This window comes from Lepisosteus platostomus, chromosome 8 (assembly GCF_059453375.1).
Source record: "Lepisosteus platostomus isolate fLepPlt1 chromosome 8, fLepPlt1.hap1, whole genome shotgun sequence".
In the NCBI taxonomy this organism is placed as follows: Eukaryota; Metazoa; Chordata; class Actinopteri; order Semionotiformes; family Lepisosteidae; genus Lepisosteus; species Lepisosteus platostomus.
Window position 1 is genome coordinate 47,332,802 of NC_142618.1, and position 13,028 is coordinate 47,345,829.

The following is a 13,028-nucleotide window of genomic DNA, read 5'->3' on the forward strand; positions in this document are numbered from 1 at the left end:
CTTGGTTTGCTGTCAGACAAAAAGAACACATCTGATTCTTTGTACCTCATAGAGACTTTTCTTGTTTTTATTTGTGTTGAGGCATGGCTGATGTTTTGCATTAAAATTGGTGTAAATAGACTGAACCACACAGGTGTTACAAGAAGATTGCAACCGAGAAGGATTGGAAACATGAAGGGCCGTTCTTCTTCATAATAGTGTAATGTTCGCTTTGAATAAAACATTGTCATAGTGTGCCAGCTAAGGTGAAAGACAATGAAAAAATTAATGCAGAGACATAACACTCTAAAATTTCACAAGAGACACTCAGACGTTTGTAATATTGAAGAACAGGTGTTGATTGGTGTTCAGGGACTCCAACATCTGCATGTAGAATACTAATGCTGCCCAAACCATGAGCTCCTAACTTCAACATGAAGTTGTGAATGCTTATAATGTGCAGATGCTAACCACGCTTTGTCACAAGGTGTAGACTGTATTTGCACTGTAAAAAGGACTGCGTGCTCCGACCAGCAGAGGGAGCCACTAAATTGAGCTTTGACTTGAAATGAAATGAAGGGAGGGGTTGAACAGAAAGGGGGTAAGACTATGGGTTGTTAGATTGCCGGTGAACTTTATCCCACTGACCTCGACAATAGTATGGCTGCAGCCGTCTCTCTGCTTTATAGCTGGCGTTTCATGAAATCTGCGAGGTGAGTTTAGAGAGTGAATTATAATTGTGGAATATTTGTCCAGCCGCGGTTTGTGTAGGTTTTGGAGGTTTATTTGCTGGTTTTGCTGTAATGTTAGCAGCTGCAATGAAGGTTGACATGCTGCATGGGTTGATTGAACGAGATCCAAGTTTGCTTGGTTATGTTTTTATTACAACATTTCTAAAGCAAGCAAATCGTTAGTTTTCTGTTTGTTTGACTCATTAACTAGTAACGTTTTCAGAGACCGCGATGGCTTTCTTATGTCAAACATAGTATCAGTCTCGAAGACTTAGCTTTTGAAAAGTAAACAATCTCTTCTATGATTGTTTTCGCTTTTCAAAAAGGAAAAATCTGGAGGAGTTCAAAGACTTGTGCATATATTTCCTTGTCTGGAAACGGTGATTTACTCGAATTAGTAGATTTGTCAGGCTTTGAAATGTCAGCTGAAGTTACCGATTCAACCATAATGCTATGGAGAGTGGGGACTAAATGTGGAAATTAAGAGTGAGAATTTAGGCGCACCTAAGAGGAACAAGGTTGTGTATCTGTTGAACTACCATCCGGCCACCCCTGTTAAAGCTGATTCTTTTAGATCGTCTAAGATACAACTAAAATGATTCTTCCTACAAAATATGTAGGCCTGAGAGGACTGGTGAAATAAGGTGAGGTTTATGTTTGTAACAGCCTGTAGGGTCTACACTGTTGAAACTCCTTATTATTTCACATGCATTTCAAATATATTTTTTATTTAACAACCATGATTGGTTTGCCAACACAGTGCAGTGTAGTGCATCTCTATAAATATTTATTAGAATATTCAAAATGTTTTAAATACTGTCTTTCTTTTCTTCCTCAGACTGTTTCAGTCCTTTCGCTTACCAGCACTTCAGCTTCATACAACTGGGGCCTTAATGGGGGCAACTGTCGAGGACTTTAATCACGCCAAGGACAAGCTCAGCAAACTGAAAAAGGACCCTGGCAATGAAGTCAAATTGAAAATATATGCACTTTTTAAACAGGTGATACTCGCACCTCATAGTGGTGTTTTTAAAGGGCTTGTCATTAGTAGCAGGAGGGAGCACACTAGCAGCAGACCAAAACTGACTGAAAACCACTCACATAGGGCAGAGCTGGATCAGGCTTGTGAGTATTGTTTTCCATACTCGAGTCTAGGTGTCTGAGCAGAGTGAAGCTACAGTACCAGTGGGGCTTGCCTGTCCTCTGTTTGGCACTTGAGCCAACAAAAACACAACTTGGACAATGTACTGTAACGATTCGGGGTTCACGTGGGCTCCCTAGCTGTTGCCGCATCAGGTCGGCCCCCCACCGTTGGGGACTCGAACCTGGGCCTCCGGCGTCACTCAACAGGGACCCAGCCTGTTGAGCTAAAGAGAGATCTCCCCCCAGCCCAGCGGCTGTGGGCCCTGCTATCACAGGGAAGGGCGGTGACGTCACCGCTCTGGTAAGCCGGCTCTTACACACTCACTGGTGGCCGTATGCGTTACAGTACGCATGCTTCCATTCAGACTCATTACACATCTGCACTACACACTTTTTGCATGGTCTACCATTTTTTTTCACTACTACATATTTATTGTCCCACAACATACTTATTGTTCCCGTTGTTATTATTTATTAGGTACTGTCTGCATCGTGTGGTGTTGTCTGTTGTACCGTGTGTCCCGAGAGATCAGCACGGTTAAGAATTCCAATGTGTGTGTACATATGGCAATAAATTGCTCTACTACTGCTCTGCTTAATACATTTTCATATTTATCATAATTGGTGCATATATTATGGAAAATAAGTAACACATGTACTTATTTGTGGATTAAAGGCTAATATGTTTTTCTCCTTTTTTGTTGCTTTGCAAGAATAACATTCTTCGTTCAAAGTCTAAATACTACACTAGTGCAACACATGAATTTCCAATACTTGTGGTTTTCCTTTGTATTGCACATACTGTAGACTTATATTTACTGACCTTACTATCGACAGAACTAATGTGTCTTTGTGGATAATTTTGATATTTGTCCATTTCCATATATAACACAAGAATGGGGTCATCTAGATCCATTACAGAATTGTAGATGCTTGGATTGGCATCACCCATGGCTTTCTGTTTCAGTACAGCACAAAAAGTACAAGTAGTGCGACTCTACTACCGAGGTTTCACTCTCTAAAGTGGATATTCTGAGTAGCTGAACTAGTAAAGATCTATGCTTACCATGCATTTGGGGCCATTAATCTAGAAGTCAGGTTTGTATTTGAGCCATGTCATTAGTCACATCACACTGATCGCCATCTGAGTGGGCCTTTTAGATGGTCAGGAGTTCATTATCCTGCTGTGCAGCGAAAACTCTTGTGGTTTTCTACATGCCTAAGGCCTTGTTGGGTTGGGTCACCTGAGTCAGGTCTTGTTTTGATGCCTTAATCTTCTGTTGTAGCCCTGCTTGCTCTTCTCAGTTGTTTGAAATGGAAAAAGACATGCTATCTCTTTGAGAGCCGAATGGCTAATTGATTGTTTTGCTTGTTCTATATGTCTAGGCCATGCAGGGTCCCTGCAATATTCCAAAGCCAAGCATGCTGGACTTCGTCAACAAGGCCAAGTGGGATGCCTGGAAGTCTCTTGACAGTCTATCACCGGTGAGTACCAAACTATTATCATTTACTGTTCTTTAGGCTTTATAAATAATCAGATTTCTTTTTCATATTGCAAGAATGAGAGGAATAGAAGAAGGGGGCAAAAAGGAAGCACTAGATTCTGCAGAAGATGTGGGTGAGGGGACATCTAGAGAAATGAAGACTACTTTTCCTCCTGCTTTGTCTTGCATTTCTTCACATGCGGGATGCAGGGTCTCTGTACTCCAAACAGTTTTGTAGATCCTGTAGGCATAAAAAAAGTCTTCATCAAAACACACAGACTTGGTTAAATCAAGTTTTTCAATAACGTAACATTACTTTGCTGTAAGTGTGCCACATGAGGGCCTTACTTTTTAAAACAATTAAAGAAATTTCTGTGAGTTGCAAATCATAAGCTGTGGTTTGAGTACATAATATAAGAATTTTCAAAATCATGCAGTGTAAATCAGGATTCAGAACAGCCATGGCACTACCACGTATCCAGAGGCTATATATATACAATCACTCCAGTCTTATTCCAGACATTATTTCTGGTCCCTTACAGAGGAGAAGGGAATTACTTTAGCATATGCAGTCAGATAGATAAACTGAGGGAAACCATCATTCTATAGACTTGCTATATACTGTGCTGCACCTGAGTCAAGTAAGTTTATCCTCCTACTCAAAAATTCACTTCCCTCCCTATTTTCCCCCCTTAATTTATTTAATGAAATAATTTCTCAGTGTGGATGTGTGTTGCCCTTCTGTTGTGGATAAACTGAATCCCCACCTATATGTGCAGTGGGGTCCTCTGAAATGAAAGGCACTATGCAAATTCAAGTTGTTGTTATTAATATTTTCATACTTTATGACTCACTTTAAATGCAGTGTCTAAGTTTCCTGATTTAAACACTTTTGCAGGATCCAACTGTTGCATTGATCCTGGGTGGGACAGCGGAGCCAGAATCCTGACATATTACAATGCGGTGCTGGCAGTGTTTCTTCTTGTGGTTTCCGATTTAACTGGGAGCTGTATTAAACAATATTTTCAGTTCTTTGATTACCAAGCGAAGCTGGACTGGTATTATTTTTACTGTTCAGTAAAGACCGTGAAAATGAACTAGCTGTTTCACCCTTGCTGGTACTAGGAGGAGGCCAGGCAGAAGTACGTAGACCTTGTAGAGTCCCTGGTGGCTGCAGACACACCGGCGCAGCCAAAAACGTCATCCACGGGGGGCCAGGCTACGTTTGAGACACTGCTGGTGACCACGGAGGACAACATCACCACCATCGTCATGAACAGACCAGAGAAGAAGAACGCCATTACTGTCTTGGTAAGGCAGAGTTGAACAGGAAAACCAGATGTGGTTAATGTTAAGTTAATACCAAGGTTATGGGGGCCACAGAGGGTCTTAAGCTGAGAACATTGCGACTCGTACCGTTTGACAGTCCTACACAGGTAAATCTCCCCTCATGTATAGTGGTAATGTAGAAGCAAGCTGCCCCCCCCCCCGCCCAAAAAATAGCAACTTAACAAACTTTTCTACTTTGGAGAACAGGGAGACGTGGGGCACATGAGAAACATACACCTTACACACACTTAGAGCTGCTGCAAGCATTGAGGTAAGAAATATGACTGAAGAGGACATTTTTCAGGCATTTAAACTTTATTATACTGTCCATATTATAAATATGATAGTAATATACTTTTCATTTGATAAGCAGAGCGACATTGAGAAGTTGTAAAAGCTACAAGTCCAGCCTTCAAAGTTTTGTCCATGTTCCCCATTACTGAAATCAGACTTGCAGGCTTATCATAGCAAATACAGGTTAGTGTGACATATGATCTTGGATCTCATGCGTAGTATATTTTCATCCAAGCCTGATATTCATATTAAATCAAAGAGCGTTCATGTATTGAATATGTGTGGTTTTCAAAACACAGAGACATTTTATTAAACTTTATAAAGCATATGTTCTAAAACATTTTTGGGTACGTTGGACCTACAAAAGGTAATTTTTTATCATATATTTCTATTATTGGGGTGGCTTGTATAGCTATTATTCTGTTTGTAATTGAATTAGTCTGTTTATAACAAGGTACATTTAAATCAGATGTAAAATTAAATGAATCCCAAATCAAAATGTCAGAATACAAATACTTGTAACTTGTGTGTGGGTGATGTAAATGATACCTTGCAGCCCTTTTGATATGGCTGAAGACAAATACCTTATTATTAATGCTGTAATATTCATGATTTTTTAGCTGGAAGATGTCACTCCTTTGCAAAGTTGTCATTTTCTAGCAGTCATAAATATAAATAATTTGTGCACCTCTGTCTTCAAGTTTCCCGAGCTGTGAAGAGTTGCAGCTAATAATGCATAATTTACACTTGCTGGAGAGCAGTAAAGGCTCATTTATGAAATTGAACAACCTTGCCATTATTTGTAAAATGTCTATAATCTCTTTCAGTCACCCTTGCAAGTACAGTAGCAGTAATGGAAACTTTTAATACTACTAGCTGCATAGCATTTAATTTTCTCTATACCTACAATAATCAACTCCTGGGCTGTGTTCCTTTGGGTCCTCCTTTCTGTATTTAACAAGGATAATCACTAATCGGATAGTGGAGGCATACCAATCACTCTGTATGAAAGTGACGGTCACTTTTCTGTTTATTTTTTCACATTACTTTACAACAGGAGTACAAAAACTATAGTCACAATGAAGGTTGTCGCAACTATAAACAAGGTTAGGTTTATATTAAATTTTGCACTTTCTGTGATATATTCACAACTTTACTGCACTGCTAAGAGTTAAACTTTCTTCCCCCGTGTATTGTTTTGTTTCGCTAGATTGGCACCTCTTTCAGTGACTGTTTGCTTTAGGACATGTCATCCTGTATGAGCACACCATCTGTTTATACCTGTCTAATCAGTTTCATTGGTCCTTGAACTTGTGTCCAATGCCCCTTTCCTTCTTTATTGCAGATGTACAATGAAATTAAGCAAGCCCTGGAGCTGGCAGCTAACAATGACTGTGTCATAACTGTACTGACAGGTACCATTCTTGTCCTCACCTTTTGATCTTGGTGTGTTGCAGCCAAGAACATTCATTCAAAGAGTCAGTTAGGATCATTTTCCAGCTCACTGTGCTGCTTCACTGCTCATTCTGTGGTAGGGAGTATATCCAGTATTACTGACAAGATTCAGCTCCCTATAATTCACATGCTGAGTTGGTATAAGATCCGCTATGCCTTAATGATCTACAACAGATAAAACTCTTAACATGTAATGATCTATAGAAACTGTTAATAAGTTTTAGAAAGTTTTACATTTGTATAGTATACTGCAAATTATTTTGCACACCACATTTCATTCCTTCTACAATTAAGAACTCTGATTTCAGATTTTGTGACTATGTAAAAAGGACCATGCTGACCATTAATGGTCAGTAAATTTTGTCCAAGCTTAAAAACTTAGGCTTTCTTCCCTTTGAACCAAAACACAACACATTGCAGAAGTATTGTGAAGCTGATGATCTAAGATATAGCTCAGGTAATCAAACCTCTGCCTTGCCTTACCAGACAGTATCTTATTGCCAGTATATTTATATCACATATAAATATATAGTATATCACAGGGAAGATCTCCCAGATAAAAACTACGGAGAGACATCTGTTGCTCACAAGTTTTTCACGGTGTCTTGCTAATTCGCTGTAGAATTAAGTTCTTGCACTTTCTGCTTCCATTACAATAGTATAGTGTATGGAATTTGTCCATCCATTTTCTGTCCTCTTCAATCGGTTAAGGGTCACGGGGCAAATTTTTTCAACCCAGTTCAAGGCCGGATACACCCTTAACTGGACGCCAGTCCATCGCAGGGCACTTGCATCAGGGCCAGTTTTCCCAGAAGACAATGAGCCTACCTATATGTTTTGTTTACTGTGGCTTTAAACTAGTGCACCAGGAGGAAACCCACACAAACTCATGCAGGTAGCACACCAAGTGCGGAATTGAACCCAGGGCCTCAGTGCTGTGAGGCAGCAATGCTAACCACTATGCTACCATGACGTACAAACCTGAGGGCACAATATTTACATATGAAGTTTCAGTAATTTTTTTATGTTTGGATAGACAGGCTCTCTTAGTCAACCATAGTTTGACTACTTCAAGGCAGGAGTGCCAAAATCATGCTTTGCTTCTAGTGTGCTCAGAATCCTGGAGGTTACTGGCTCTAGGCTGTTAGACTAGCTGACATTGATCATGGGCTCAGGGTGTCCACAGTTAGCCAGGTCCCGAACAAGACTCTTGCTGATCTTGGTGTGTTGACAGCCTGCGTGCTGCTTGTAAAGTCTGTTTCTGCTACAGTCACGGCTCAGCCCTCAGTGTGCATACAGTGTGGGGAAAAATAGCAAGTGGCTCAATGATCGTCATACCAGTCTGAAAATTTCTGTGGTTTCTTCATCTTTTCCAGGCTAGAATAGTGACTGGAATGAGAGAATGAGGTTAGGTGGTGTGTTTTTCTCTGTTTATCTTAAAAATGACCTGTCAGGCAGTCGCAGAGAATAGTTGAACCATTTATGTTTGCAAGGGCACTTATTTTGCTTTCTTTTTGCTTATGGACTAGGCAGTGGTAATTTTTATTCCAGTGGAAATGACCTGAATAACTTCACAAACATTCCAGCTGGAGGTGTAGAGAAAATGGCAAAGGATTCAGGAGACCTCCTCAGGTAAGACCCGATTTAAGGAGTCAGTGATTTTTAAATATTGCTGCTTTTAGAAGATCATCCACAGGGCCTTTGTGTAACGTGTTCTGTAGTAATATAAGTAACACTTCTTTCCTTTCTCCATTCCAGATTTCTTAGAATATTAAAATACTTTTAGACTAACATGTAACAAAATAAGTTAAAACTGTCTATATATCTATATCTCCATATCATTTGGCATTAACTTGTTTGTTATCCATGAAAAGTGTTTCCCATAGGTTTTTGTTCCAGAATTAAAACTTTAAACTGTTTCCATCAATCAGTTGTCAAAATTTGAAGATAAAACTCCGAAACCATTTGACATTTTAAAATGATTATTTTAAAAATAAATTGCCTTCTATATAGTTGAAAATGTCCCAAAACATTATTTTGATAATATTCAATTAGTTTTATGTCCTAATTATCCAAATCTTTTTCTTGATTGTTTGAGGCAGTATTTATTAAAATGGAAAAGAACCATTTGATAACTTTGATTGCCAGGAAAATAGTTCCTACTTACACATTCTTTTCCAATCAGTGCATTTTTATTGTTACCAAACACCAATTATTGAAAAACCTTGCTTGATTTGTTAGAATCTGCATTGATCTTACGCACTGTACTTATACAGGTCTTGGCTTGCCTGTGTTGTAGCTGAAAGTAGTATGGGGTAGCAGTCAGGTTTTCAGACTATTCTGAAACACAGTGGATATCAAAAGTCTACACACCCTCATTGAAATTTCAGCTTTTGTTGATGTAAAGGGTGTGCACAACCGAGGCATTGAAAGTTTTTTATTTTAGATTATTTTTCCTAAAAATGATACATTTGTTTTTCACTTAAGTATTGTTGCTTACAAGATCTTAATAAAGGTGAAAAAAAAAGATTGCAGCCTTTACATCAACAAAAGCTGAAATTTTGATAATGATCAGAGGAAAGGAATGTGTATAAAGAGTGATGTTATTCACAGACCAGTATTTTCAAGCAACGGCCTGATGGTTTTCTTGTGTCTGAAAGCCCCCTTTGTGTTTTTTTTTCCCTTGAATTCGCTCTTGTTTGCAGAGAGTTTGTCAAGACTTTCATTGACTTTCCTAAGCCTCTGATTGCTGTGGTAAATGGCCCTGCCGTAGGAGTTGTGGTCACCTTGCTCGGACTCTTTGATGTAGTCTACGCCACCGACAGGGTAGGTTTTCTTGAGATGCTGTGTTTGTGCTTTTTGGGATGAGCAGCCCTGCAAAGGAGAATTTGATTGTAATGGAGTGTAATGTCCTGAACAGATTAAAAATCAAACGCAAACCAACTCTCACATGATGGGAGGGTACTGTGTGTTGCCATAAAATCCACTCAGCTTCCAGTATTCGTCCCATCTCTAAAGCATTTCCTGTTCCACTGCCTATTGGGTTAAGAATGACACAAAATGAATTTTGTGGTATAGATTTGTACAAATTTCGAATTAAGCACAAAGTCGTGAACTTTCTGAAAGAACTTTGTCGTCATGTTGTCGCAAAGCCCTGGTCTCCCCACGGGCGAGAGAGTTCACGCTAGTTGCGATGTGAAGTGGTCCTTCCTGATCACTAGTCACTGTAATGACTAATGTAATGTGATGTGTGAGCAAGTAAATACATGTTGTGCAGCAGACAGAAATATTCTGAAGTCATCTTTATAGAGTTAACGATTAAGTTCCATTTAACAACAAAACCGTCTCAAAGCTGACAGCAATATTTCTATTGGATCAAAAGAGATGTATTCACAAGCCTGCTTGTTTACAGTGTCTATTACATTGTCTATTAATTTACAGTATCTGTTATTGCCACTTCATCTCTCCAGAAGTTGTGTTGCCTCGTTCTGTACATACTTGGAAATGTAATCTATTTTGTGATGTAAATTGGAGGTTTTACATGTTACTGTGTACATTTACCTTTTATTGTGGTTTGAAATGCACTAATCAGTGCTGATTCATTCTAACCCTGAAATATAAAAAATAGTATTGCAGTTCCCTTTTTAACTTCCAAAGTTATGAATTACAGGGGTGCAGGGAACTTTTCCTTGAACCGAGGAAATACCCATATATGTATACCATAAGAGAAAAGGCATAAAAATGTATCAGTCTTGATGCAAATAAAAGGTGATGCAGACCATTTTGGTATATTTCTGTTGTGCAGAACATCATATATAACTCTGCTTCTGTTTCAACCAGGCTACATTTCACACACCCTTTAGCCAGCTAGGTCAGAGTCCAGAAGGATGTTCCTCTTACGTCTTCCCCAAGATCATGGGCAACGCAAAGGTGAGACCAGTCATCCTTTCCTGTTAATGAGGCAGAACCTCAAGCGTTGAAGGTCCATGCTGTCTGTGACAGGTTTTATTTTTACACCAGCACTTACAGTAACCGACGTCAAATTACAGAGAAGGGGTTATTCTTTAATCATGTGGGAAGATTGTTGAGATGTATTTTCTTTTTAACAATACCTGGGATTAACAATACTACAAGGCAAACACTGGCATGGCATAATACAGATTAAATTAGGAAATTCACAAATTCTCCATACCGGGCGGTACACGTACAAGCTTTCTGTGTTCATCATGCTGTTTATAATGCATTAAAGGTATATTATGTATTACCTTTGGTTTGGATCTGTTCTGTTTTATCCTCGATGTTGTGTGGTATACATATTATTTATAGAGCACAGCTGCTTGTTTTAATATGTTTTAAAATTTGGGTAATACAGTATTTATCAGTATGGAGCAGCATTTTGTAGGACTTGCAAACTGTATATCAATTGTTTTACTCCATATGTAAGTTAAGACCAAGTATATATATAAAAAAACATTTATTTTCATTGAGAAATCACAGGAATAAATAACCACCCGGAATAAAAATCCACCCACAAAAATACTGAGATGGCAGCAGTAAGCTCACTGGATAAAAAAGGAAAGTATAAGAAAAGTTTGGATCACTGATATGCTTTTACTGTATATACTTTACAAATCAATTTATCCGTAGTAAGATTCACTTTGAATGTAATTGGGAATCCCATGCAATATGTAATTGATGAGGATAAATGTAGTTGGTAAGAGTTACTGCAATGAGAATTAGTATCCTGATGTTCCTGAGTAACCCGTGTGGCTCTGCTGCTCTCAGGCCAATGAGATGCTGCTGTTCAATAAGAAGCTCACAGCCCATGAAGCTTGTAACCTGGGCCTGGTCACGGAGGTCTTTCCAGACAGCACTTTTCAGAAGGAGGTGTGGACTCGGCTGAAAGAGTACGCCAAGCTTCCCAAGAATGTAGGTGTTCTCATTTGTTAGTTCAATCTGTTCGATTCTGTTGCTTTTCGAAGAAAGGGAAACACATCATTTTCAAACATTTCACTTTGCTTATACCATCTACATCCTCTGTTATTTGTTCCTCACAGACATGTGAACACTATCTTTGTCTGACTTATGCAAGGATTTTTTTTACCGTGTACCAAACTGGGCTTAAAGATCAAAACCTCTTTTAATGCATTCAAGTGTATTATTCTATATCCATGCAACTGCCTGTAATCTTTGATTTCGTCCATTAAATGCAACAACTTTTAATGCATTGGATTTGTGATGCAGAGAGAAGCCATGGCCTTTTCCAGAATTGTTTAAGTGTACTAATATTCACTATATTACTAATCAAAAGCATTGAACATTCTGAAATGTCTTTATGCCTCATACTTGACTGAAAATATAGCTCAGTCTTGGCAATTACTACACAATATCCACATCTTGTGTTCAATTTAGATTAACAAGGAGCAGATAAAATTAGGTTTCTCCTTTGGTTGTTGCAAGACTTTATGCATTTTCTTTAAAAACCACTGGTATTTGTATTGTAGACTTCCATTTGTATGAGATACCGATGTCAAAATAACATGGAACCTTTGTTAGTAGACAACTCATAATTCTACAATTGTCCAGTATAAATACCTTTTTATTGTATTTGAAACTGATTATTACACAGGTGGTTTATCGGGAAGTATATATTCTGTTGGCCTAAGCAGTAGCTTAGAAATGGCAAATACCACTCATCTTTTAAACGTTTTTTGTCTTTGTGTCTTTTGTTAGGAGAATTTAATACCATAAGAGAGAAATACTTAAAGAATTTGTGCTCTAAGAATATGATGTTTTTCCTTTTTTCCCCAGTCTTTGGCCTTTTCCAAACAGCTGATCCGGGGGGTTGAAAAGGAGAAACTACACCTTGTCAATAACCAGGAGTGTGAGAGACTCGTGGAGAGATGGCTCTCTGATGAGTGCATGAATGCAATTATGAGCTTCTTTCAAGCAAAGTCAAAGTTGTAGTGAGCAATAGCAGGTTTCACATGCGCAAATAGTTGTGAGTAGGTTCATTATTCTTTCAGAAAGCTGCTTAACAAGTGGACTTTTGTCCTGCCATGGAATTACAGCTTTTGCGCATTAAAGTGTAGTGCCTTCCACTGTATGTTTACTTGCCCCTTAAATGAAGAAAGTCATAATTGTTTTTAAAAACACAATTTGTAGAAACGCCTGTCTATTTCTACATTTTACAGTGGAGCTGTGTACCCTGTGTTTTTTTAAACTTTATGAAGTATGCAGGCCAATGTAATGTCTGATATGCGAACACTAGGTAACAGTGTTATCTTAAAAAAATATGATCAAAAGATATTTCAAGGTAAATATTATAAGGTAATGAATTTAAAGAGTTGCCACAATGTTCTTTAAGCAATGCCCTCTGTCCAATTCAGCATTAAAGTAATTAACAGTTATACATTTTGCAAAAAGTACTAAAATTAGTTCTTAGTTATCACTATAATTGATTTGTCTGGCAGTTTTATGAACCGTTGTATTCCACATTATAATAATGTTCAGTTTGTTTTTTCACCTAAAATGTACTGTATACATTTGAATGAAGACAACCTATTCTAAATACAAGATAAAATGTGAGTGCTTCTTTTACTATATATATTGC

At 38.3% G+C, this 13,028-nt stretch overlaps 1 protein-coding gene across 1 annotated transcript; it reads left to right on the forward strand.

The window, feature by feature from the left end:
• Positions 1–536: 536 nt before the first annotated feature.
• Positions 537–12,998, forward strand: eci2 (enoyl-CoA delta isomerase 2). The gene is made up of 10 exons (XM_088643756.1): positions 537–692; positions 1,549–1,711; positions 3,240–3,338; positions 4,463–4,648; positions 6,306–6,375; positions 7,945–8,047; positions 9,121–9,241; positions 10,256–10,345; positions 11,201–11,344; positions 12,227–12,998. Exons 1-10 carry the CDS (start codon positions 640–642, stop codon positions 12,380–12,382), a joined length of 1,185 nt encoding a protein of 394 aa, XP_088499882.1. The 5' UTR covers positions 537–639; the 3' UTR covers positions 12,383–12,998.
• Positions 12,999–13,028: the final 30 nt, after the last annotated feature.

Excerpts from the sequence above, each read along its gene's own strand:
- eci2 (XM_088643756.1), top strand. The coding sequence starts at position 640 with ATGGCTGCAGCCGTCTCTCTGCTTTATAGCTGGCGTTTCATGAAATCT. Across the intron at positions 3,339-4,462 it reads CTCTTGACAGTCTATCACCG|GAGGAGGCCAGGCAGAAGTA; the intron begins GTGAGTACCAAA and ends TGCTGGTACTAG. Across the intron at positions 11,345-12,226 it reads ACGCCAAGCTTCCCAAGAAT|TCTTTGGCCTTTTCCAAACA; the intron begins GTAGGTGTTCTC and ends TTTTTTCCCCAG.